Consider the following 26272-nt stretch of genomic DNA (forward strand, 5'->3'; position numbering starts at 1 on the left):
AATGTCAAGTTCAAATTCTCTGCTGAAATAAAAATACAGAGAAAACAACCATAAAGTAACAAGAGGCAGAGCTCTCAATAGGTCACTGTTTGTGCTCCTCTGTACTTCTGTGACTTCTCTCCCTAACACACAGTTTTTCTCCCTGTCTTTGGTCTTTCTCCTGTAGCCTTTCATTGTTTTCACTCTCACATTTTGTTTTACATTTCCTCTCTGTTTGACTTCAGTGGCTCTTTCTGCTCCATCTTTTAATACTGATTCAGTAACACCAGCCATTGCTCAGGGTTTTGCTTCCCCACGTGTGAAAACAGTATCTGTCCCTCAGTCAATGTCATCTAATTCATACCAATAAGTAGTTGTAGAGATTGTGTGTGAAGGGAGAGGATTTCAAACTTCCTTCCTCTTTGTATTTTTGCAGCTGGCGGAAGCATTTGCCTCCTCCTCAGAAATCACTTCAGGCTCTGTTTTTAATAGTTCTTTCCATAGACAGCTCTGAGTTACTTGGTTCCTCCTGATTTTATCTAATGAGACCACTTACATTGTCGTTGGTGCACATCCAGAGGTCTGGTAAGAACGTGTTTTCAAAGTGCTTGATCTTTTTCTGATTACTTCTGGCAAAGGAAGCCTCTGTGACTGTGAAAAAAAACAGGACAGGAAAAAATTTACCTTTCTGTTCTTGACGATAATAGAATAGGACAGCTATTGTCCGATTTTGAACAGAGGTGCTTTGATGCACCACATTTCTCAGAAGGTGATGTGAGTCTTCCCTGGGAAATATTCCTTTCTTTATGATAATTTTCACATTTGCTGTACTGGAGAGGTGACTTACCCCGTGCTTTAGATCTCCAATGAATTCCTGAATTTTCATTCAGAAAAACAGATCATGTTGTACTTCAGATCTTTTATTCCTTTTAGCAATACACTCTAATCACTCATAAAACTCTTTTCTACATATCCAAATCACGTTATGCATCTTTCCTGACCTGACTTGGCAGAACTGCAGCACTTTCTGCAGCTGGTAGCTAAGATTCATGGTGATGCTAGGTTAAGAATTGGTGATGGTAGTTAAGATTTTTATGAGGTTCAATCCACCTTCTGAAATGTTATTTCTCATTTCCAGGTGCAAAGATTGAGAAGCATGCTATTGTACCTCTTGTCTACACTGTGGACCAGTTCATAACAATGCTTTTGTGTTGGTCATTCAGAAAGATAAAAGGTTTTTAACTGATGGTGAGGATTTAACTGTTATTGCTGCAGCTGATCACATCATTATCTGAGCAGTTACTTGGATGCTCTGAGTAAGGTTTTTTCATTGTTCTGGCAAAAACATCCACGGAGATGTAGTACTTACCACCTTGAAAGTTCACGAATTTATGCTAGGAAACTGGAAACAAAGATAAATACAGTTCCCTGGGAATCCAAAGGGTGCATTTCCAGAGTAAAGAGTAGCTCTGCTCCACACTGAAGTGCAATGGTCATATGCAAATACATTAGAAATGTTTTCCTTGGTTTAGCAATGTGACACAGTGACACTCAGAAGTGAGTCAATTACTGCTGTTGCTCACTTTGATCTATTTCTTGTCTGACAATCCCCTGAAAAAATCACGATTTCCACCCCTCCACATCTTCCAAGCTCACCTGCCCTCAGAGGCATATCAAAATCTTCCCTTGGGAAACAGTGAGTAATGCCACAGCTGCGTTCAGGAGAGCTCTCTATAGTACCAAGGAGCATCTTGTAAAACAAAGAACAATCTAACCCTCCTTCCCTATTCAAACCACTATTCCTTCTCTTTTTATACCAAATCACACCTGATGCATTCAGCACCTTTATCCATTTCCTGCCTGCTATTGCAGAACAATTCTGCAGATTCAAGAGGAAAACTGAGGGTCAAAGTGAATCCCAAGTAATGTCCTTAGATGTACAGTCTGCTACATTCCAAGGCACACATCTACTGGGTGGACAGTTTTTAAACTTTGGGTCCCATTTCTGTGAAAGTTCAGCCAGTGCTTCAGACAGGTCCCTGTGCTTTAGTTTTGACCCAGTAAACCCATCCTTAAACATTCATGTTCATCTAGAATTCAAAAAAAGAAAAAAAAAAAGCCACAAATTAGGACAAAAATTACTGAGGGAACGGAAATGATGGGATTGTATGAGATGATTTAGTAGTGGAAATTGTTAACATCCCAAAACTGAAAAGTCATGGGTTGCAACTCAGACTCACTAAAAAGTATGCCGTGTTATGCTCCACTGATCATTTTAGAACATCCAAACGTTCACAGAGTATGAATGAGTCACTGGGATTCTAGACATCACTAAGCAGACGTCACAGGCTGTACATGTTTCCTTTCACATCTGATTCTGTAGGCCAAGTTGTGTGCACTGGGCTGACACTGATTTCCATGGAGTAGGTGGTTCCTTCAGTGGAGTGTGCTCATCTGGAGATGATGATGAAACTATCCAAGACTGCTGTATGGCCACCTGGTCATTGAACATAGACAAAATTTATGTGGGTTTATTCACAGTTCTGACCACCCCTTCCTGGTGGTCTTTTTTCCCTGACTTCTGTTTCTTTTCCAACAGGCTGTTTGCGGTCTACTGCAGAGATGCCACAGGTAGCTTTAACCAAACCAGCCCAAGTATCAAGCTGCACAGATTTTACACTACTGCTTCAAAGGCATTCATTCATTCATTCTATCTTCTGTAGTTCATGCTACACAGTACCACAATTACACTGCTTCCAGTGCAATAGTTCCTTTAGCTACTTCATGGAGATAAGCTTTTAAAACAGCCTAAGATAAACTGAATAAGGGATAGTTCTGGAGCCAATATGCCCTTGCCACTGGTAATTATCCGAAAGGGTCATATGTCTTACCTCTGTCTGTGACTACTTGCTGTGGTACAGTTCTTGGACATATTAAAGGCAGTAACTGAGGTAGAATTTATGCCATCTGGTCCTGGCTATTGAAGACCCACTGTCCCTTCCAGCAGTTCTTAACATGCAAAAGAGATAGCTCATGTACGATGGCACTTATTTCCAGTCCCAAGATTGCCTCATTATACAACCAGCTCTGTGTGTAGGCATAGAAATTCTCTGCAAATATCTGATTGTAAAAGTTCAGAGATGTAGGAATATAACATAAAATAAGATGCCTCCAGTAGAGTATTTAGTGCTTTATGCATTTTTTCCTGGGTTTTAGCACATCTACAGTGTGACTTTTTCAGTTATTGTTCTATCAGCAATTCCATAAAGATTTCTTCACTTCAACAAGTTAACTCATTGTAAAAGCAACTGCTCTGGAATTATACAAGGTACTCCAACAGTGGCAGTGAGTAGCTGCTGATGCTATTTAAATCTTACCACTTCTTTTCTTCCTAGTATGCCAGCAAACTTTTGGTCTTTGAAGAGGCATTGCATATATATTACATTTATTTATATACCAAAGTTATTGAAAAGAGTTACACATGCTCCAATATTTTATACAAATATAAATAATATTACATTTATGATACACTAATATTCTGCATTACTGCAAAACAGCTTATACAGCTTACTGCTGCTCAGTATGGATCAATGTAATAACATCAAAAAAACACATAAAATATTTTTTTAACAAATTATTACCAAAGAAAGAGTAAAATGATGGATTTAACCTAATTCTTTCCAAAGTTCAGATTCTGCTAAATGCTACCCACCTTAGTCCTATACTTTGCAAAATTTCCAGCCCATTTTTCAGTTCAGCTACTTGCAGAGTCAGAGTTATTGCAGTAGAATGATAAAATAAAGCCCTATATTAAGAACTAAGAGAATTCCACTTTCATGCACTTTTTTTAATCACAGAACTTTCCTCACGTTGTGTTGATGCAGACTCTGGAGTTGTTACAGTTTTCTGCATTAATACTGAAAGTTCAATAATCAACTTCAAATCAGGAGGTTATCAGAGTAAATCATCATTTTTAAAACTTAAAACTGAATCATGTCCCAAAGTCCAATTATGATTTCAATAATAACTTAATCTTCTCCCCCATTTTCTGGTCCTTCTGATAGAATGAAATATTTTCGACCTACAGGCAGATACAGAACTTTATCCTGTATTTGTCTAGTCCAATAGAGCTGTTATGAAACTTTCTATTTGTATTTATTCCACAGAACTGTGTCTGCAACTCTGTTTTTAAAAGCTATTCAAATTAGAGCTAAAAGACAGGTGTGTAAGTACTCTTACCTCTGGTATCCTAGTCAGCTCACTTAAGTATGGCTACACAGAATCACATTGCTAACATGGATAACATATTGACATTAGCATGGATGTTTTTACAAATTTGATTGAAAAATTGAATAATCAAACAGTTTGCAGCACAATGAAATTCAGAATCCAACAGCCATGGGCCCAGCTTTCTCCTTCCCAACACCCCTACACTCACTTTGCTGAACACCAGACTCAAAATCAGATTAACCTTCACTAATGAAAGATTATATAATTAGAGAATCTCCATGTTTCAGAATATGATGGATTCTTGTAATTAGCAGTCTCTGTTTCCTTTTGGTTGCCCTTCTCATTTCTTTTTAATAACCCATCTCATGCTTTTATAGTTCCCCATTTTTAAAAGAAACACTACCACAGCACCTTTTGGGGGCTTTTATTGTTTCTGCTGAGATGCTAAAAGCAGCCATAATCAAGAGAATATTAAAAGAATAATAACATTTAAGCCTGACCGTAGCCACTGTTAAGGATCAACTCAAAAGCTCCTTGTTTACTTTGGGCTTCCTCTTATAGATGTTCTGTAAAGCAGTCATTAATGCTGATGAAGAATATATTTTATGTCTGCACAGAAGTCACTGATATTTTCTATTATTATTATATCACTTGCTATCAGAGCCTTTCTAATTTCTTTCAGCATGTCATCATTATTACCATGAATTAGCTGAGTGTGTAATCTTGAAGCTGATGTTTTCAGTCAAGCATGGAGTTTCAAACCATACAATTCTACATTATTCATTAATACATTTGTTTTACTTGACTTGATTTTAAACTATATTTAACATTCAGTTTTACTCTTCTGCTTGCACAATCTCCTTTTTATGAACCTTAGTATTACAGTGTTATTTTCCTCCTACCTAGTTTCTATTACACCAATATTCTTGTTCAAAACTTGTCCTTCTAATTTCCCACTTGATTTCTTAGACTTCTAATATGTCTACAGAAGCCTACGTATACTGGGTCAGTTTTCTATTTTTCTGTGACATTGTTCAGTTACAGATGGCTGTTAATAATCCCTCTATACACTCATTAGGCTCCTGCATAAGTAGTATAATACAAGCTTCTAACAGAAAACAGTTAAAAGGCATAAACATGTGGTTTTAATTTATTAAATTCATCATATGTACACACTCAGATCCTCAAAATATCACTTAGGCTCTTCATTCTCTTCAAGTGTATGCTGCAAGAGCAGTTATTACTGTCACAAAGTAGTACCACAAGCCCTATCAATGAATCTGTTACTGAAATTCTCAAGTAGGCAATTGGGCCATTGAAAAATGGATTATTTTCCCAGTAGAATACATTTTGAAATCTTTCTCTGCATGAGTTCCTATTCCTGGAACAAATTGCTCAAGGCCTACATGTCCCATAAAGATTTTAAATTGACACTCCTGCCAAACTATGCATGACCATCTTTAATCTAGAATAACATTATCTGAATTGGGAGTTACCTGTTCTGTCTGCTCAGAAACACTGAAGTGTAGGGAAATGTGTGTATGAAAAAATGATCTTAAACATGTCTGACAGGTTAGGATATGGAGGCCTATGACCTACCCTAGGTTGTAGGGTAGAGGCATCAGCAAAAGATCCACAAAAGATGTACACCAGTACTTGCAATCTTGTACATGTGCTTTGTACCAAGTGTTTTGTGCTTAGCTCACCAGTGAAAAGAGGAGGTTGAAGCAACAGCAGGCAGGAAACCTGCATTGCCCAACCAGCTGCTATCCCCTGCACAGAGATGAGCCCAAATAGAACTGCAGCCTTTGGCCCCTCTCTCACTCATCTTCCCTCAGATTCTGTTGTCTCAAAGTAAATGGCTGCTATGTAAAAGAGATAATTTGCTCTGAAAACTGGAGCAAGATACATATTAGCAGAGGAAAAACAAAAACAAAAAGCTAGGTAGGTTTCTTTTCAGGTTTCTTGTGCTTTATAGGGTATTTTGCCCAGAGAGAACTCCTCCTCAAATCTGAGAATATTTGCATCTGAAGAAATGGATGAAGGGAGCTTCTGTAAACTCACTGTCCTTTTTTTCCACAGGATGCCATTTTATGGTTAGTTAGCTTTACCTTTCTCTGGTGTCCCATAAATACACAAAACACTACCTGCCTTACCCCCAGACTAAAGCTCAATACAGCTTTTTTTCTAAAGTAATGGATGACTTCATAATCATAATTTCATGAATCAGCCTTGGTCACTGTGTATTATGAAGGGGAAAATGCAAAATATGGTTTTGAAATTATTACTATTATATTATTACCTTGCAGTCAAACCACAGAATTCAAATAGAAAATCCTTTCCCTATTTCTCTGTTTTCCAATTTGTATTTTAAGATAGAGATATATTTTAAGATGAAGATGAAGGTAGATGCAGATTAGATATTGGGAACAAATTCTTCGCTGTGAGGGTGGTGAGGCAGTTGCACAGGTTGCCCAGAGAAGCTGTGGATGCCCTGTCCCTGGAAGTGTTCAAGGCCAGGTTGGATGGGGCTTTGAGTAACCTGGTCTGATGGGAAATGTCCCTGCCCATGGCAGTGGGGTTGAAACTATGTGAGCTTTAAGGTCCCTTCCAGCACAAACCCTTCCATAAGTCTATGAAGCACATCATATTTCTGGATTTCAGTATCTAGGCTGCCCTCTGAATATTAGTAGTCCCCAGAACCAGAGACAAAATGTTGTACAGGAGAGCATTAAGGGTTCAAAAATCAAGAGGTGAAACATAAAGGACTCTATGCCTTGGGGGCCTAAAATAATTTTCTGGGTTTGACTATTCTCTTTCTTTCTGAGAAAAGAGGTGAAATAGTTTCTGCAGAACATCCTGATACAATGACTACAAGATTCAGACTGTGAGAGACCCAGGAAAAATAATTCATTTGTTGCTGTGGTACAAACTTATAATGATGAGGATAAAACAGAGAATCTTTTTGTAGTTTGCAGTACTTTTCAAGGTTTGTCAAGGGTTGGGTATTTTCGGGTTTGGGATTGGTTTGTTTGTTTTAATGTTATTGTGTATATGCCTGTATTTCTGACTGATTTACCAGCCAGGACAGAAATTTCCATCATTCACATATTTGTGTTTACCTAAAGTTATTCAAAATGACTGCAGAAGAAACAAGCCACTCAGATGACAGTGTCAAAAATATAGGCAATCACAGAGTAGAGTGGGTTGTACTCTGTGCTCTGGAATTAAACAAGGTATTCCAGCAGTGACAGTGAGCAGCTGCTGATCCTATTCACATCTTAGTAGTGTCTGTGTAGATGGAGATGGTTTCGCAGACACTGCATTGATATTGGTCATTGATAGCCAAGATAGATCATATTCAAAGAACAGGAGGAAGAGAAGCCCTTCTATCGGGAAGTCAGTTAGCCCATTATTTTATGAGACAGACCAAAGAAAAGTGTTATCCCTTTTCTATTAATATGCACAGGTATTGAAAACATTGTGTAAAATCAATTACATACTAATAAAAATCTAGCCCATTGTCAGTTACCAAAATGTTCCTCAAATAGAAATCATTGCACTGTTTATGAGAACTCAGCTGCACTGAAGAATTTCAATATTCCTGTTTCAAGGTTTTTGTTAGGAGGTACCCAAAAGCAAGACCTTGAAGGCTAGTCCTGATATCAGAAAAGCTGCATTGTTATCCCTGCTCAGAGCATGACAGCCATTCACCAAGAACAGCATATGTGCCGCTGGAAAAATCAAGGCCAAGTTAATCCTTCTGGGAGATTGCCCATTGATCTCTCGTATGTACAATGTGTTTGTTTATCTATCATGCTGTCCTACACTCTTTCTTCATGCTGTCAGTTTTAAGGTGATTGCTGAGTAACAGCAACATTTTTCACTATAGATCCTTCTAGCCACCAAAACCAGTCTTATTCAACAGTCCTACAAAAATGTCCATAACCCTCTTCCTGAACAGAACGTCAGTCTAAATAAATTAATACAGACTATTCCCACAAGAAAAGATGGAACTTTATACTAGTAGGTAGAAGATAAAGATTAAAGAATGCAAAAGTTGAAGATCCGGTTTTCAGCATACAAAAAATGTTTCTAAAATCTCACAGTTCATTCCATCCTCTTCAGCCTACTGTATCTACCTTATAAAGACCTTTCATAGGATTTTTCCCCAGCAATGTTTTAAATAAGGGCAGGGAATCATAGCAATTTCCCTACCTATATTTCTTAATTACCAGTTGATTCCAAATACAAAGTTTCAAAACCAGCTTCTGTTTTGAGGGAATAACAGCATCTGTGCATTCCCAAAGGAAGTGCACTCTGCTGTCTGCTGTTGATGAGCCACTTATACGCAAGCATTATGGTTCTCTCTCAGTCTCTTCCTTCGTCAAGTCCTAATTTCCTATTACAATCTGGGGCTGAATTGATTACTTTTTCCCCCATTTTAGTTTATAAACACACTGTAAACAGGTGAAACAAACCACTTAGAATGATTAAAGGGTTCCAACTGTGTCTCCAGATAGGCATTTGTAGGATCCAATTTTGAACATCATTTTAGTTGTAAAATGTCTTACATATTTTTGCTACGATTTTCTAAATAATGTGCTAAGAAGAGAAAATTTTCCTGCCTGTATTAGTCAGTGTACGCTGTCTTACAAAAAGAGAAATCAGGATTTTTTAAATAATCTTTTCTATTGTCAGAACCATAATACGGAAACTTCAGAAGCTTTTATGGGATTTTTATAGGACCAGTTATTTGTCTTTTACGTTATTTGTAAACTGTAACAGAGCTACGTGCTATCATTATAACCACTGGCTTAAACAGTTTATCGATGTTATTCAAATGAGGACTGTCTCTATTACTGTTTCAGAAAAAGCAGATTTGCTTGATTTGATAAACCCAAGAAACAAGTAATAAACAGTAAATTGCAGACTGAGAAGTTCTGAAGGAAACTAGATCTATTCTGACACATGCAGATAAGAAAACAGCCTTGAAGGAAAAGAGTGCTGCAGCAAGCACACCATGATGCACCACCATTACATCTTGCAGCCTGACTGATATCTCATTAAGTTCACTAGAAAGATTATTGCTGACTTTGGCTGTAATAAGCTACGGACAAAGATTAACAAAACACAAAGCTGAAAGAAAAACAGTGACAGTGGGATTTAACATGATCCCAGGAAACAAAATGATGTGCTAATGATCCCTGTGATGAAACTAAAGTGCTGCTGCCTAAAAAGGCTTTAGAGTAATGCATAGAATATGGTTCAAACGTTGAATAATCCACACTCTTGCAAGTGTCAGCCTGAATCTCTACCTAGAATAATAGAAACATAGGATAGTTAGGGTTGGAAAGGACCTTAAGATCATCTAGTTCCAACTCCCCGCCATAGGCAAGGATGCCTCACACAAGATCATGTTGCCCAAGGTTCTGTCCAACCTGGCCTTGAACACTGCCAGGGATGGAGCAACCTGCACATATTTACATCTCTAAATTTCTAAATGTGCATATTTCATCTTATAATTATTTTCCAAGTGTTAATGTTTATGCTGGATGGGGTACTGGCTTCTGCTTGTTGTGATAAAGGAGCATAACGAGTAAATTCTTTTTAGTCGTTACACTTTAGAATCGGTATTGCTGCTTTACTATGTGGAACAAGCTATCTGTGGCATTATCAGCAGCTCCCACTGGAGTAAGGAAGCATTAGAAGTTCAATCTTGAAATCAAGTGACTTCAGTGAGTTCACAGCACTTTGTTCAGCAGAGAGTCCCATTTCTCCAGCTCGGTGACTGACTGAACAGTAAACGTCCAAAGACTGCAAAGTCAAGTGGCACAGTACCCCACTGAATAATGTTTGTGTGGCTACAGAACTCTTTTCCACCATGTAACAAATCTGCAGCTGCTTGTAGCCATTATAAATCCTCCTTCAGCTCAAATGCCTACCATCTTTTAGAGTGCTTAGAGTCAGAGGTGTAGGGAGGTCCAAGGTCTGTGTATAAATATCACAGAATACAGTGGGCCTACAAGGGCCTCAGCACTGCCACCTTCACTGACTTCAGAAGGACTGCGTAAATTCAGACCACTTAAAAAACAGTGGAGAAGCAGAACAACAATTAAGACAGATTACACTGGAGCATCAGAGAAGTCCATTTGTTCCCCTTGCATGCAGTTTATGGCTGCCTGATCACAGAAACAACTCTTTGGGAGTTCTCTCTCATAAACCTTCAGAGTCAAAAGGTCTTGCCATCACAGAATCCCACTGTCAAAACATTGTGCTTTTCTTCTTACCTTGGAAACTCTGGGCTAGTAGGGCTGATTTTTCTCATATGTCTTCTGCCTTTACATCACCCCAGTTTCTTATTCTCTCCTCTCTCAACCCACTTTCTATCTGCAAATATTCTACATTCCTGCTTTCTTTGCTCCTCCTGTTAGTTTCTCATTATTCTTGTTTCATTTCAATCCCTATTTTGCATTCAGCAAACTGTTTACCAGTCTCAGTTCTTCTGCTTCTGCTCCGTACCCTGTATCTCATCATTCTCCCCTTCATTCCTGGCCTACTCACACAATCCTTTTTTTTCTACACCGTGTTCAGCACCATTTAGTGCACAATTCAGACAGCATGTCTGCTGCTCTCCATTGTGACTGGCACTTTGCCATACAAAATCTATTAATGGATATCAAACAGATTAAGGAAATGAGCCCTAATGACAGAGCTACACCATGAAAAATTACAGACGGTTGTCAGCTGTAGGTAATTGGAACATACAGGGGCAATATCCTGTATCATACATACATATTCCCCATACTTAACCTCCTCACCTCACTAATTTCCTGAGCAACACCTACACATGGAAATTCTAGCCTGTGCTGGCAGGAGCTTTCATTCCTGATGGAAATATCCCAGCCAAAATGCACAGATATCAAAGACAAGGGCCAACTGGAAAAAATAGCCACTGCTCCTTCAGGTTGAACTTAAAGTGACAAGCAAACAACTTACCATCCTTAGCTGCCAGTAATGGCAATATTGGCAATAAAATGGCTTTTCCAGCACACAAAAATTACAGCCAGGAATAGGTATGCCTCCTTCGCAAATGACAGTTAACAGTGCAGGAAGGACTCCATTCTCTTCTAAGCTTCTTTTGGGTGCAAAGATTAACAACCACAGACAGCTCAGCCATGGAGGTGTCTTTTTAACCTGCAGCTGAGAGTCATTCCACATTTTCCACTGTCCTTAATCATGGCAGTGATGGCTTCTCTAGGAAATTGCTACCAAACTTAAATGACAAATTTGAGTGAGTGTTCCAACTGCAGCTACGAAGCAGTATCTTACTATGCTAATTTAGTAATTTTGTTTCCAAGAAAAGCCACTTAGGGAACAAGTTAGATACTTCATTGTAATCGTTAGTGAACTGGCACATCAGGATAAATTAAATCTCTTAGCAAAGGCTCAGTAATAGAGAGTTGCCAATGCTTTCTGATCAGCTAAGTCCTTCCTGCACAAAGGAATTACTGAAGAAGTGGTCAAGGCCTCTCCACCTCCTCCCCATTTGTTTGTTGGAATGACTGCCTATGTTTTTGCAATCTATCTTGTGCAAAAGCTAGACTGTTGGCTTATCACTCAAATTTCAGCAAGAAAGACAAGCAGCCTGCTTTTCATCTCATCCTTGTATTTGACTTAGCCAGCCAATAGTTAAAAATTTCCATCAGTACAGCTGTAGGAGTCATTTCACACAAACAACCCACATTTTCAAAGGGCAGTTACCAGACAGGAAGATAAACCAACAGAATTTTATCTTAGCCAAAGGGATTGCTGCTGGTGCCTATTGGGAATAAGAATAATGTGAATGTAATAGAAATCTGACAATAGCACATAAAATAATGTCAATGTGCAATCTGAAGAAAACTAGCAATTGAAAGGAAGGATACTAGGCTAGAAGAAGATGCCTTAGGAGTCCCACGAGCATGTGAAAATGATGAATTACGGGTTATCACCTACTACAGGTAAAGATCATCAAGCATTCTGGACAGCATCAGGCAGCCAACACTCAAGCTAGCTCAATTTGAAGGACAGGACTCATGACAACCAACTTATATTCATTATCAAGTGGCACTTGTTTTTTGGAGGAGAAGGGAGCTAGGAGATAGAAGGCAACAATCCAGCTAAAGTTTATACTCATGAGATCTGCTGCTTTCTTGGGCCAAGACACCCAGCACTCAAAACTATGCCATAGTTAACATATAACACCAAAAGTACTGGTTTATCTGTAAAAAAACCCCAACTAACCAACCAAACAAAAAAGCAGATAAAGGAGAAGGGAACTAATTACCCCATGGTTAAAAATACCAAAGTGTACTAAAAGCAATAGAAAATGAATAGCTGTTGTAGATTACTATTTCTGCCAGCATTTGGATGTTTTAATATATTAGCACAGCTCTCTTGTCTACCAGAGGTTGAAAATCTAAGATGGCAGATGTTGGGTTTATCACATATTTGATGGTTAACTAAAATTGAATTACTTTTGATAAACCATATATCTTTTCTGCAATTACCTATCTCTCAGTATGAAATGTCAAAAAAATATGGATATCCTGAATGAAATTTGTTTTCCATAGCAGGTAAACATGGATGCAGATGATTACTTGCACAAATTTTTATCAGGAGCATTATCTTATAAATATTATAGTTATTGTCTTGTAGCTAATGTCTATACAGAAAAATCCTGGGCAAGTCTGCCTAGAACATTGTGTGCACTGTAACAATTGGGACATGTTGCACTCTCCTTGGTTTAGATGACTCTTCTGATTGCAGCAGAACACAACTTACACATCCTCAGAAAGGATTAATTAAAATCACTGGTAGCTCGTCCATTGATTTCAATGGATTTCAATTCAAATCGTGCCTGGATTTGAAAGCACAGACCCAAGCAGTAATCAAACAGTATAAGAAGGTTTCTCATAATCTAAAGCCAATGCACAAGATGAGAACACAAAAAGTAAAAATTGTGAATGGCTTTGGAATCTTTTTATCTATGAATGCCAATACAACAAACATAGATAAGAAAAATAATAATCACATATTGTGTCACTTTGGAATAGGATCTACTAATTTATACTTGCTTGCCTACAAAGTAATTCATTCTCCGTGAGTGTACATTAAGCTGATTGTATAACTTCTAAGCCCCACAGCAACAACTAAAGTCTCAACAATAGCACAAAATCTACAAAGCCTAATAACACAAAGTGCTTTTTTTTCTTTTTTCCTACAGTCCTGCCATAAAATGGCTATTACTGCCTATGTAATTTTGCATACTGAAAACAGTCTCTGAATTCATCCTGAGCCATCTTTATATGAGGTAGAAATGCAGAGAAGGAGTAGATGACAAGCCATAGTACATCTTTTACTTATTGCAACTCCTTTATAAGGTACAAATGACACAAGGAGGGCAGCAATACTGGAAAATTCTGGAAATATTTTCTCTGCACATGTAGGCTGGAATAGGTGCGGTTTGACTTTCTAACTGTATTTAAAACCTGTAACAGACAGGGACAGGGGCAGTTACCAGGCATGAAGACTGGAGGACATTTATGATCACTGGCATACTCCAATAACCTCGTCAAAGATGATCAGATAACTGGACATGTACTGTGAAAGAGAGTGAAAGTGTACAGGCCATAATGATTGTTTGGCAGTGAGTTTGCTTCTTCCAGAATTAGTACTAATCCCCATGGCTGATGACAAAGCGTTGAAACTGATCCAGACACTCTCCTAGAAATTTGGTAAATTCTCATGGGAAATTATTTTCTCATCGGTGAAGCATTCAAGCTGATTTTCATACTCACCCCAGTTTCCTACCTGCTTCAGGTGTTTTCATATAATATAACAAACAAAATAAAACAAAACAAAACCAGAAAGAAACGCAGAAAATAATATTTTGTTAGTTTCCTTCTGACCTCCCTGGTTATTCCCGAGCTGCTTCTAAATCATTGCTATTCTAATTCTGATTTTAGAAAAGCAATGTCTTGGAAACACAGTGTAGAATATCAATGTTACCAATAACTGCAGAAGGGCAGATCTTCATTCAGATTCAGTTTCCAGAATAAGCACAGATACACTGAATACTTCCATGGAAATTTCTTGATTTAAATTGCTGATCCATTAACTGCTACATTAACTCACAGCCAGCATGGAATCAATCATGAGTGAAAGGATTTTTTAAGGTACTCTGGGAACCCTCTGGATCTGAAGCAAAATATTAATGTAAAAAACATTTCCTTGTATTGTTTTATAAAACATTAGGATGTCAGATTAAAGAATATGTAGTTAGTTATTCAGTGTGCTATATCAAGTAACAGAATATGGGCACAAATACAGCCAAAATCACCCTGGTTTTATGGAAGTATAAAAATTTCTTTAAATGTGATTTGGGCTGATACTTATCAGTATTCCCCTAATACTGGAGGAAATTTTGAATAGTGCTACCATTTCACTAACACAATTAATGATTCTGTAAGTCATTATTTGGTCATTGTTATATAATTGTAATCAGGGAAGTTGGGGAAAAATATGTTAATTCAGTGTTTAGCCAAGAAATCAAAGCAGTAGTTTTGCTAAGAAAAATGTGAAAATGTAACATGGAGTATATAAGATACAAAATTCCTTTCTCCCTTGTTCCTTGCATATATAACAGAGATTGAAACAGAAAACAAGATCTGTTTTTCTTTTACCATCTTGTTGCCTTCCTGATGCACTTTTTCCTAAGCTTTTAAACTGTAATTAGAGTAAAATTTTAAATTATTTTTTGCATGTTCTTCTAAAATTACTATACATGGGCTGCCCATACAATTATAGAGCTGCAAAAAGAATGCTATCCTACCTGAGATCACAGGAACTGAGAAGTCAAGTGAGATGTTTTCATGCTTTATATATCTATTTCTCTTGGTGCTTTTCTCATGTCTACATTACCCAAGGAAATGCTCATATGGCTCCTCTCTCCATCTCTGTATGAATCAGTTGCGGTCTGGGGCTCTTTGGCAGATGTTCCAAAATCAGCCTGTGTTTACTGAAATGGATGCATGTGGCCTTATCAAGTTCCTGTAGCTTTTTGACAGATGACTAATAATCCTGACAGCTTGACTGTAAATTTTTTAATTAGAGATAAACCCTGTATTATGTAGCAGAGTAACAGAGGATCCAGCTGTATTGTTGCTTTTCAATCAGGTTGTGTAATAACAGGATTAACTCATTGAGAGTTGCTCTACTGGTATACATTTCGTTAACCAGGTGTCCCACAGCTTTAAAATAATATTCAATGGACCTTCCTCCAGCCTTCATAGGGGCTGAACCACTCACAAAGCACAATGCCATCAGAAATCCAGGAAGCCAAATATCTCTGCTTTTATCCTTCTCCCAACCCTAAGCTTTGGTTGATTCTAGATACATTCTGATCCCTGAAGGTTTCTTATGCACAGGTTTTTGCTTCCTTTTACAGATACATGGCCATTATTGATCCCTTGAAACCTAGGCTCTCTGCAACTGCTACCAAGGTGGTCATTGGGAGCATATGGACTTTGGCTTTCCTGTTGGCCTTTCCGCAGTGCCTATACTCCATAACCAAGGTGATGCCTGGGAGAACTCTTTGCTATGTAGCGTGGCCTGGTGGTCCAAAACAGCACTTTACGTAAGCTTTTGTTCTTTTAAACTTGTCATGGTGGTGTCTACACTTGCAATGGACTTGGCAAAAGTTGTAGAGTATCGTGCAGTTATGCTGCATGCAGAACAACTAACAGAATTGATCACTGAGAAATGTAGAACAAGTTTTAGAACATAGAAAGATAGAATATTTTAAGTGATAAGTGGAACACATTTATTGTCTTCCACTTCTATGTGTTCTTCATCCCATGCTCATGTTTACCATCACTGCTTCACTTAAGATGGCTGCTTCTACACAGACAGAAATAGTCAGAAATGGGGATAGAGTAGGCAATTTTCAGAAAGGGATCTGAACTCCACCGTGACACTCTGAAAGTTACTAACAGAATCACAGAAACCCAAGGGTTGGAAGGGACCTCAAAAGATCATCAAAGCAACCTTCCTTTTCAACCTAGATAGGAAAAAAAGTATTTCCAGCCTTTCCTTGTCCTAATCAGATTTTTTTCTCTGGATCTCTTTGTGAGAAGGCTGGATTTTCCCGTTTCATTCTGTTACATTATCACAATTACTTATCTCAGATAGCAGTCCAAATAAGAAAACTGTAAAACCTGTAACTGGTTCCAGTTTCTGAAAATGTAGAATAACAGTCAATTAAATTGAACCTATCCTATTTTACCTCTGGCAGAATTAGGAATAAGTGGTTACCTAGCCATAGAAACATTATCTGTCCTTATATGTCATCACTGGCATTTAAGACGAACTCTGTGTTCAAGGCTGAAAGCTTGTGTGATTATCCAGAATCAAATTTTACTTTTTGCCCTCTTTCAGGCAGGTGAAAGGGCCCACCCTGGTCACATAAACAATTTGTATCACTTTAGGAGGCACGCACAAATATTTCTCTTTAGGGCAGAAAGGTCACTATCAGTGATAGCTGGGGATTCTTCACTGATCATTCACTAGGATTTTATCTGAGGATGGCATTCAAGCACGAAGGCAAGAGTAGTTACCATTTTTTCCCTAGTGCTTGTATCAGCAGAGATGACTCTGTTGCACATAGGCAGCAGGTATTTCCTATGTGCAACAGGTCTGGTATATGAAATACTGTCATGTTTCTTGCTGGGATAGAGTTAATTTTCTTTCTAGTAGCTGGTGCAGTGCTGTGTGTCAGCTCTAGTCTGAGAACGATGCTGATAACACAACGTTTTAGCTGTTGCTAACTAGTACTTACCCTGATCAAGGAGTTTTCAGTCTCCCATGCTCTGCCAGTGAGGAGGGGCACAAGAAGCTGGAAGGAAGCAGAGACAGGACGCCTGACCCAAATTAGCCAAAGGGGTGTTCCATACTGCAGCACTTCATGCCAGTGTATAAACTGGGTGAGTTGGCCAGGACTGAGTGGCTTGTGTAGTTAAACCAGCTGTGGTTAAACCACAAGAAGTACGTTGGATAACACAGAGCCTTTGCATAAGTATACCGTTTAAATACTTATTTTCCTCTTTCATTTATGGTCCAGAATGAAAAATGCCTAACTTGTCCTTAAGATACTTGGCTGTGCAATAATTAAAAATCAATTCAGCTAGTTATGGACAAGCATACCTTATTTTTCAGTCACTGATCACGATAACTTTAGAGTCCCTCTTAATTTATGATAGTGAAAATTCAAAATCAGCTCTAGAAACCCCATAAAGCTCTTGCATTAAAATGTAAACAAGTTTGCAGTGCAATTCAAGACTTTCAAAAAGACAGAGAAAACACCAGCCACTAGCCAGTCAATATAAAACATGCTTTGTGCTACAGTAGCACTCTTGTCTTCTAGCAGCCCATTCCATTGTTATAGCTCCTCTGAAAGCACTTATCAGCTTTATGGTTTTTATTGCAGGTATCATGTTATTGTGATTGTCCTGGTCTACTGCTTTCCACTGCTTGTCATGGGCATCACTTATTCCATAGTGGGAATTACGCTCTGGGGAGGAGAAATACCAGGCGACACATCCGACAAATATCACGAGCAGCTCAAAGCTAAGAGAAAGGTACTGTTCCATTAAATCTCACTAAGTGAACCCTGATAACATCTGCAATCGTGTTACAAAGTATCACAGTATATACCTTCAGAAACACCAAGTCACTTGAAATAAGAGTAATGAGAGATCTACTTTTATAAAAAAATTGATTAAGTTTGACACATTGCCTTCTATTTTCATTAGCTGGTGGGTTTTTTGTAACCTTCCTGTTCACCATTAAGTAAAGGTTTGATTTTAACTTTTTACTCCACATATAGCAGCATATACTGTGTCTGATATGTGGAAACAAAGCCCAAACATTTAGTCTTTACAGAGCTAAAATACTGACTTTTGAACAATGGACTAGGGAACCTTTAGCTCCTCTTCAGCCAGTCTCATCCTACTGAAACGAAAGTGAATCTTGCTGTAATTTTCAGTAGATTAAAGCCCATTCAGCTTTGAGATGAGTGCTGATTGGCCTGCTTATAGTAAGTATTTTAGGTTTTAAATCAATAACCTTTGGTGGGAAATAGAAATTATTTTTTCCCAGTTACTTTCTTTCAATCTTTTTCACTGTAAGTCTTGCCTAATCTAACAAGACTGTGGATTGCTTATGAACTCATTATTTGACTATTTCCAGTTGTTTTCATGATACAGTGACATGAAAGTTTCTTTCTTATAATGTTCTTTTTCTTAAAATAACTTTCTTCTTTAATAAGACGGCCCTTCTGTTTTTTATTCCTGACAATTTTTCATACTAAAACGTATTTAACCTTTCATATTTGAAAAAACGCAACATAAGCATAGACTTCTAACTCACAATGATGAACACATTTTCAGTTGCTCGATTTGCTTCCTGACACTGTGAATATGTTTGAACAGTGGTATAGGCTAAGATGCTGTAGCAATAGCAGAGTGCAGCATATTGGGTTCTGAGACAGTAGGGATCTGCAAATACTGGAGGACACTGATGTTTTCATTTCTTACAGGACACTATCAGCAACATTAAAGTGTTTTTTACCCACATATTACACAGAAAAAGTTGTTACAGCAGAGTATATATGAAGGGAAAGATTAGGATCATTCCTCATTCATACACCTTCAGACCCATAAGATGCAAGTGCAAAATTTTTATGGCAAGTTTCAGTTGTCAGAATGGTAGACATGCCTAGACAGCTTTGCAGTATGATGTGCAATGCCTCCTATGAAACCAAAGGTGTTATTAATTTTCGCTTTTACATAGCTTTTTTAAGAGGACAAATTGCTAGCCTCTCTTAAGTAAAATGCAGTTGGACTAGAATTGTCACCACTATTGCTTTCTACCAGCTTAAAGATTATTTAGAATGTGAACAGATGGAAAATGATGAAAATTCAGCATGATTTTTCATGTGCTTTACATATTTGTCCCAAAATGAAATTATTGGACTAATTTCCAGAAATGCTAAAGCATTTTAAAAGATCAGCATTTTCTCTTTAACATAATACATAGAAGTCCAACATTATCGTTACAGTCTTTGCCATGCCTGTTGTCACTTACCCGAAAGTGTATTTTCAAAGTTTCAAAATTACGTTTCCTACAGAGCATAAGCAGGAAAAGATTTCACTCACCAATTAAGTGTGCTAGCACCAATACTGTCCTTCCAGTAAGTGAAGAACTGGCAAGAGACAAAGAGTAGCATCCTTAATTAAAGGAGGAGAGCACTGGAATGCATGCCTTCAACACATGGAACAAGGGGATTAAATTATGGGCAGATATATTGTAACTGCATCAGTGACTTTGTTGGTAGAGCTCCATGACAGCTCTTCAGTTCCACTGCTGTGCTCTCCAGCAGGATTTATGAAATACCCAGTTTGGAAAGATGATAGACTGAAATCCAAATAAAGCTATCATCCAGCCTGCCTCTGATAATAGAGCTATTTCTTTTCCTTTATTCAAACAAAGAAATCATCTGGGGTTTTTTGCTATTTAGCATGCAGATACCAAGACATAGAAAGTCTGTGCACTTGTAATGAAGGAGAAATATAAAATAGCTGACTGCATGTTTCATTTTATGCAATGATACAGTACAGAGGATGTTTGGTTAGGATTGTTTGAAATGGTATTTAATGTTAGAGAAGGTAGTGAACGGAAGAAAAGAAACAGTATTTGCCAATAGAAGATTTGAAGCTTGAGAAAGTTGTTAGTAGTTTGATAGACAGTCTCATTACTCCTTATGTGTGACTCCATATGTACCCTGAATCCTTCTGAAATCAACATCAAAGAGGAAAGGATTCAACGAATTTCACCATACACACTACAGGTTGGGCAACACAAAGTCATACTTAATATCTTTAAGGGTCAAAGACTTGAAATTTTTAGAGATTCAGGACTGCTAGAGACTAATTCCAATATTTTTTTTGTGAAAGATCAAATGTCTCGGGGACTGATCCACTTAAAGTTGCCTGACACCAGTCTTTTGAACTTCTGAACTTTCACTACATGTGGGGACTTTGCAGGCATTACCCCTTCTTCTTAAAGCTCCTGGCATGAGACTCACTGATGTCCAGCTGAACATCATTTATTCTCCTTCAGTTCTAATTTTCAATTATAGTTTCAACACTGTCATATGTGACTAAAGTTTACATAGGCGGTTTATTACATTACAATCACATTTTACTGGGCCATAGTGTTCTTTATATTCACTTCAAAAAACTAGACTTGATCACAGATGTCTCCACCTTCCCTCTTTTATTACTATCTAATCTGTTCCAATCCCTCTTCCAACTTTACTTAGCCTGTAAGAGGGAATGGTCATGTACTGTAAATAAAATCAACCAGTTACTGTTGTCATTGTCAAGAGATGCAGTTCTGATACAACTGTTTTCTGAAATATGTGTGCATGTTCTGAAACAGTGTGCACATGCCATTGCCTTGTCCCAAAATGAAGAATACAGAAGAAAAGAAAATACTCTTTCAACTTCTATTTTTCTCCTTTACAGTTCCCCTTACCTCTATTAACTTTAGGATACTATATCACTGTGCACCTTTTTCAGCAATTTTCATTCCTCCATACATAAGCTTCTGTCTACATTTGTTGCTTCTCCTAACACAGCTTGAGGTGTCATTTCAACTTCTTACTGTGATAATGATATATTAAAGGCCACATTTTTCTAATGTCAAAATTGTTTTTCAAATTTGCTTATAAAAACAGAAAAAAACCTGTATATTTTCTAGTGACTTACAGTATTACAGGACTCACTAAGGAGATGGTCAAGGTTTACAGCCTAAGTACATAAGGAAATTTTCAAAGTTTTATATATATATTTTGACAGCAGAAGTAGACATCCCATATCCATTTACAGTCAAATGCATCTATCTAATCAGTTAATATATGTTAATATATGAAACACAGTGGAGGAGAAAATGAAAAAGTAGATAACTTTAGACTTCCATCTGAAAAGAAAATACTATTCAAAACAATATGGGACTGTAGGAATAATGATATCATGAGAGCTACTTTTGAATATGAATTTGAAATATCACACAGTGTGAGAAGCCAAATCAAGTAAGATGGCAGGACACGCTTTTCCAAGTCAGGGTCAGAACAGTCATATGTAAATTCAAAAATCACTCAAAATTACTGTGTGAAAAAAGCTTTTACTAGATAAACAGAAATATCCAGGTGAACTCTTCCAGAACTACAAGTAAATATTACAAAAAGGCATCCAAACAATTTTAAATAATTTTCTGAAATACTTACATAAAACATCTCCCCTCTTTCACAGGTTATGGAAGTAAGCAACAGGACAGGATCTGAGCAAATGGTCTCTCTAAGAACTGCTGCATGAACACTTCACACGTAGCTACTCACATGTATTTTTCTCTTAACTTTATCTTATTCCCAGCACAAGGACCAGCATTCCAATCTCCAATAACTTACATATGCTATATTCCATTTTCAAAATGGCATTAAGGAATCAAACTGCTTAATATAACAGAAAGCCAATATAACTTGACTATCCTAAATTCCATTAAAAACACGAGCTGCAATTGACTACATAGCTTTGTACTACAGACTTCAAGGGACAGCCAAATCTTCACAGCTGACACCCTAGTCTATACTGAATCACCACCTATACATGTGTTTTAAAAGTCAGACAGTAATAAACACAGCATTTTTTGGCCTTTATTCAGGTAATGGTCTACCAAGGCTGCACATCTAAATATACACTTCTCCATCTTATGTATGCAAAGAGAACCAAACCCTGGAGTACACAGATACAGGCAGAAAGCATTTGGCTTGCAGTTCATCCAGATCAGCCATGTAACAGCAGACTATGGAAGACACTTACATTGTCACAAAACTTGCCCACCACTTGCTTATTCATGGCGTATGAATGTTTCCACCTAGTAGATTCGTTTGTGCTTGTGCTTCATGGACAAAAATGACTGCTATGGTGATGTAGGAACACTTTGCTTACCTACTGACAAGGTGCCCACTCCAGAACTATGCAAACATACACAGAGGCACATGAGCTCCCCTCAGGAAGGTACCCCTTCCCTTTTATTTGGGGAATTAAGCCCTATTTTGTTAGTTCTTAGTTCAGCAAATCCCAGATTTTTTCCAAGCATGCTCTTACCTAGGACAGTATAAAATGATCTCCAAAGCTAGTTTAGTACCAATCCAGCAGTTTCTGTCTCCTCTGTGATACATTAAATGAGAACAGTCTCAAGACTGTCACTGTCAGAGCTGTGTTCCATACAACATTAGAAAAGCATCATTTTAAAAAGCCAGTAGCTTAGACTGCTCATGAAAAATGTCACTAATGTTTTGATTTGGGAGGGATCCCACATTTTAGCATTGTAAGACAGCAATCTGATTCAAAGCTACTTCATACTAGAACAGAATATCTTTTTCAACATTACAGCTTAAATAACAGTAAGTGATTGCAGATTCGGTCTGTAGCAAGGGATTATGCAAACTGAAATGAAAAGTAGTTTCTTTATCTCAAGCAACTGAGAAAAAGAAAGTATAAGTTGGAAGAATGAAATTATTTGTCAGGCACTGGAATTGATAAGTGCCTTACATGACTGAAAGACTTCCAAGCTGTTTGATACCTTCTCATTCTAAATGTGCATCTCTTTCAGCGATTAAGCATCTATCTTTTCTCTGGGCTAAAATAGCACAAAAAATCCTTGAGCTTGTCAAAGTTATATGAAAACCCGCAGCACCTGGCATCTCAGAAATCAGTCCTTTCTCCATACTAGTAGAGACCTTTGAATCTTAATTTTCTTGCAAAAGATTGTTTAATCCAAATAAGCATTGTAGAAAAGCAGAAGACATAGTGATGTTTCCCTTCTCTCTGGTGCTTAGTGTACAAGTGCCGTGTATGTCCCCAGGATTGAGAAGTGGATTTACTGAATGCATCCTTACGATGAAAGAATGCTTCTTACTCAGGAAGGGTTTAAAGGAATGGGCAAGACTAAAAAGCACATAAATCAATTTTTTTATAGACATAGTTTTTCTTAGACATAGGCAGAAGTACATCAATATCAGCAGAACATGTTGATGAAAATAAAAACCACTTTGATTTTCCATCATATTCCAAATCCAGCCTCAAGACTCACCTAAAGGTTGCATGACTGAGAGACTCAGTACAACTCATTTTAACCAAAGTCCTGGAACAGAGGAAAAACTCTTTCCTCTGGCCGTGCTGCCCATAATACACAAAAGGAGGCTGAGCAGATTACCAGAGGAAAATGGTGCCACTGGGATACTGATAGATGATGTTCACTGTAATCATACATTTTTGAAAACTCCATGGTTAAATGATGGTAGGAACAGAGTTAGATATTAAGCACTACCGAATTCAGTAATTTTCTGGTTTGCTTGCTTTAGAAATATTTCCTAACCCCCAAAAGCGAACCCTTATTAATGAATTCTATGCAACACAGAGGAGAAAGCATTTGAAAAATGGTGATATCTCAAAAAACAAAACAGAACAGGCATATTAAAAAGAAATAAAATCAAAGAACTTTGTATTGTCAAAGCTACAAGTCTGTGTACTCCACACCCCCCCATAAAAATAGAAAAAAAAAAAACAAAAAACAAAACAAAGCAAAACAAAAACCAAAACCAAAAACCATTGAGGTGCTCTTTTAAACTCTGCAGCTGAGCAAGCAGTTCTGCAGCAAAAGTCACTGGAGATTTTTTAGTGAAATATCACAGTGTACTGGGAAAAGACAATAAAGCTTTTGCAGCAAATTTGTACTTGGCCTTTTTCATTTATTTTCCCTGTGCTCTAATTGAGCTTAATAATTTACTGGCATTCATACATCAGAATTTATACCAAGTAAAATAAAGGTGCCCTGGGTTTATAGACCTTGAAGGCAGTCTCTGTTCATGGGTATCGATATCATCCAGAAATGAAACTTAATGGAAGGACTAGAGGTACAGATAAGAATTGCAAGAACTGTAAGGTATGGCATTGCACAGTACATGTGCCTGTCTTTGAAAGAGGAAAGGAAATTGGGAATAATCTTCCTCCTTTTCATTTTCCTCTTATTCTTCTTTTCCTCTATTTCTGCCAACATACATTCATTCTTAGTGGATGAAACAAAGAGAGACTAGTGCTTTTTCATTCCTCTCATTACTTCTATGGTTAAGTTCAAATTTAACTATAACTGCCCTGTGTTTCAAATGATTTTATGCCACACAGACTTGCAACATCACACCTACCTTTTTCTCATATCAGTGAATGCGTTGTACTTTCCGTAACAACATTTTTTGCTGGGAAAAATAGCACTTTTTTGTTCCAGGAAAACACACTTTACACATTCGACGCTACAGAACTGATGGACAGGGGTAGAGCAGTTGATGTCATCTACCTGGACTTGTGCAAAGCATTTGACACTGTCCCACACGACATCCTTCTCTCTAAATTGGAGAGACATCAATCTGATGGATGGACCACTCAGTGGATAAAGAACTGGCTGGATGGCTGCACACAAAGAGTTGTGGTCAATGGCTCAATGTCCGGCTGGAGATCAGTAATGAGTGGTGTCCCTCAGGGATCAGTGTTGGGACCAGTCTTGTTCAATATCTTTGTTGCTGACATGGACAGTGGGATTGAGTGTGCCCTCAGCAAGTTTGCCGACACCAAGCTGTGTGGTTCAGTTGATACACTGGAGGGAAGGGATGCCATCCAGAGGGACCTTGACATGCTTGTGAGGTGGGCAGATGCCAGCCTTATGAAGTTCAACCACGACAAGTGCAAGGTCCTACACCAGGACTGGAGCAATCCCGGCACAGCTATAGGTTGGGCAGAGAAGAGATTCAGAACAGCCCTGCAGAGAAGGACTTGGGGGTGTTGGTCGATGAGAAACTTAATATGAGCAGCTTCAGTGTGTGCTCACAGCCCAGAAAGCCAACCGTATCCTGGGCTGCATCAAAAGGAGCGTGACCAGCAGGTCGAAAGAGGTGATCCTGCCCCTCTACTCTGCTCTCGTGAGACCTCACCTGGAGTTTTGTGTGCAGTTCTGGTGTCCTCAACATAAAAAGGACATGAAACTGTTGGAACAAGTCCAGAGGAGGGCCACGAGGATGATCAGGGGACTGGAGCACCTCCCTTATGAAGACAGGCTGAGGAAGTTGGGGCTGTTCAGCCTGGAGAAGAGAAGGCTGCGTGGAGACCTCATAGCAACCTACAAGAATCTGAAGGAGGGCTCTAGGGATGCTGGGGAGGGACTCTTCATTAGGGACTCTAGCAATAGGACAACGGGTAATGGGTTAAAACTTAAACAGGGGAAGTTTAAGGTTGGATATAAGGAAGAAGTTCTTTCCTGTTAGGGTGGTGAGGCACTGGAATGGGTTGCCCAGGGAAGCTGTGAATGCTCCATCCCTGGCGGTGTTCAAGGCCAGGTTGGACAGAGCCTTGGATGAGATGGTTTAGTGTGAGGTGTCCCTGCCCATAGCAGAGGAGGTGGAACTAGATGATCTTAAGGTCCTTTTCAACCTTAACTATTCTATGATTCTATATTGCCATTCACTTCGGTGAAACTGAGACTGATAAACCCTTATCCGAGAGAAAAATGATAGCTCAAATTTTTAGTTAATTTTTGTTATTTATGAAAAACAGCTGTAAAAGGAATGATTAAGAAAGCAGTGTGCTTCACTGTCTGTCATTCCAGTGACCTGTTACTTCACAAATCAAATCAAACACTAATGGCCATCTAACATCGTCTTCTGCTTGTTGTCTAGTTTAACTATTTGCTTCAGGAATTTCTGCTTTCTGGATGATGATGACATAATATTTAATCGTGGATTTTCAGAAAAACAGCGATAAGAAAATTTTATGCTGATCTCAATGTTTTTAAAGATGAGTGTTTTGTTTTAAATGAAAAAGTAACCTTGCAGAAGAAGATGTGATTTTTG

General features: G+C 38.1%; 1 protein-coding gene across 2 annotated transcripts in view; it reads left to right on the forward strand.

The window, feature by feature from the left end:
* The window catches only part of TACR3 (tachykinin receptor 3), a 35110-nt gene that overhangs the window by 772 nt on the left and 8066 nt on the right, over positions 1-26272 (forward strand). Inside the window, exons 2-3 of one of the 2 annotated variants that reach the window (XM_065690929.1) lie at positions 15701-15889; positions 17738-17888. In XM_065690929.1, coding sequence (XP_065547001.1) covers positions 15701-15889; positions 17738-17888 — 340 coding nt within the window. The remainder of the gene's footprint in view (positions 1-15700; positions 15890-17737; positions 17889-26272) is intronic. The other variant, XM_065690939.1, reaches the window with a different exon arrangement.

Source organism: Lathamus discolor, chromosome 1, assembly GCF_037157495.1.
Source record: "Lathamus discolor isolate bLatDis1 chromosome 1, bLatDis1.hap1, whole genome shotgun sequence".
Taxonomy (NCBI): domain Eukaryota; kingdom Metazoa; phylum Chordata; class Aves; order Psittaciformes; family Psittacidae; genus Lathamus; species Lathamus discolor.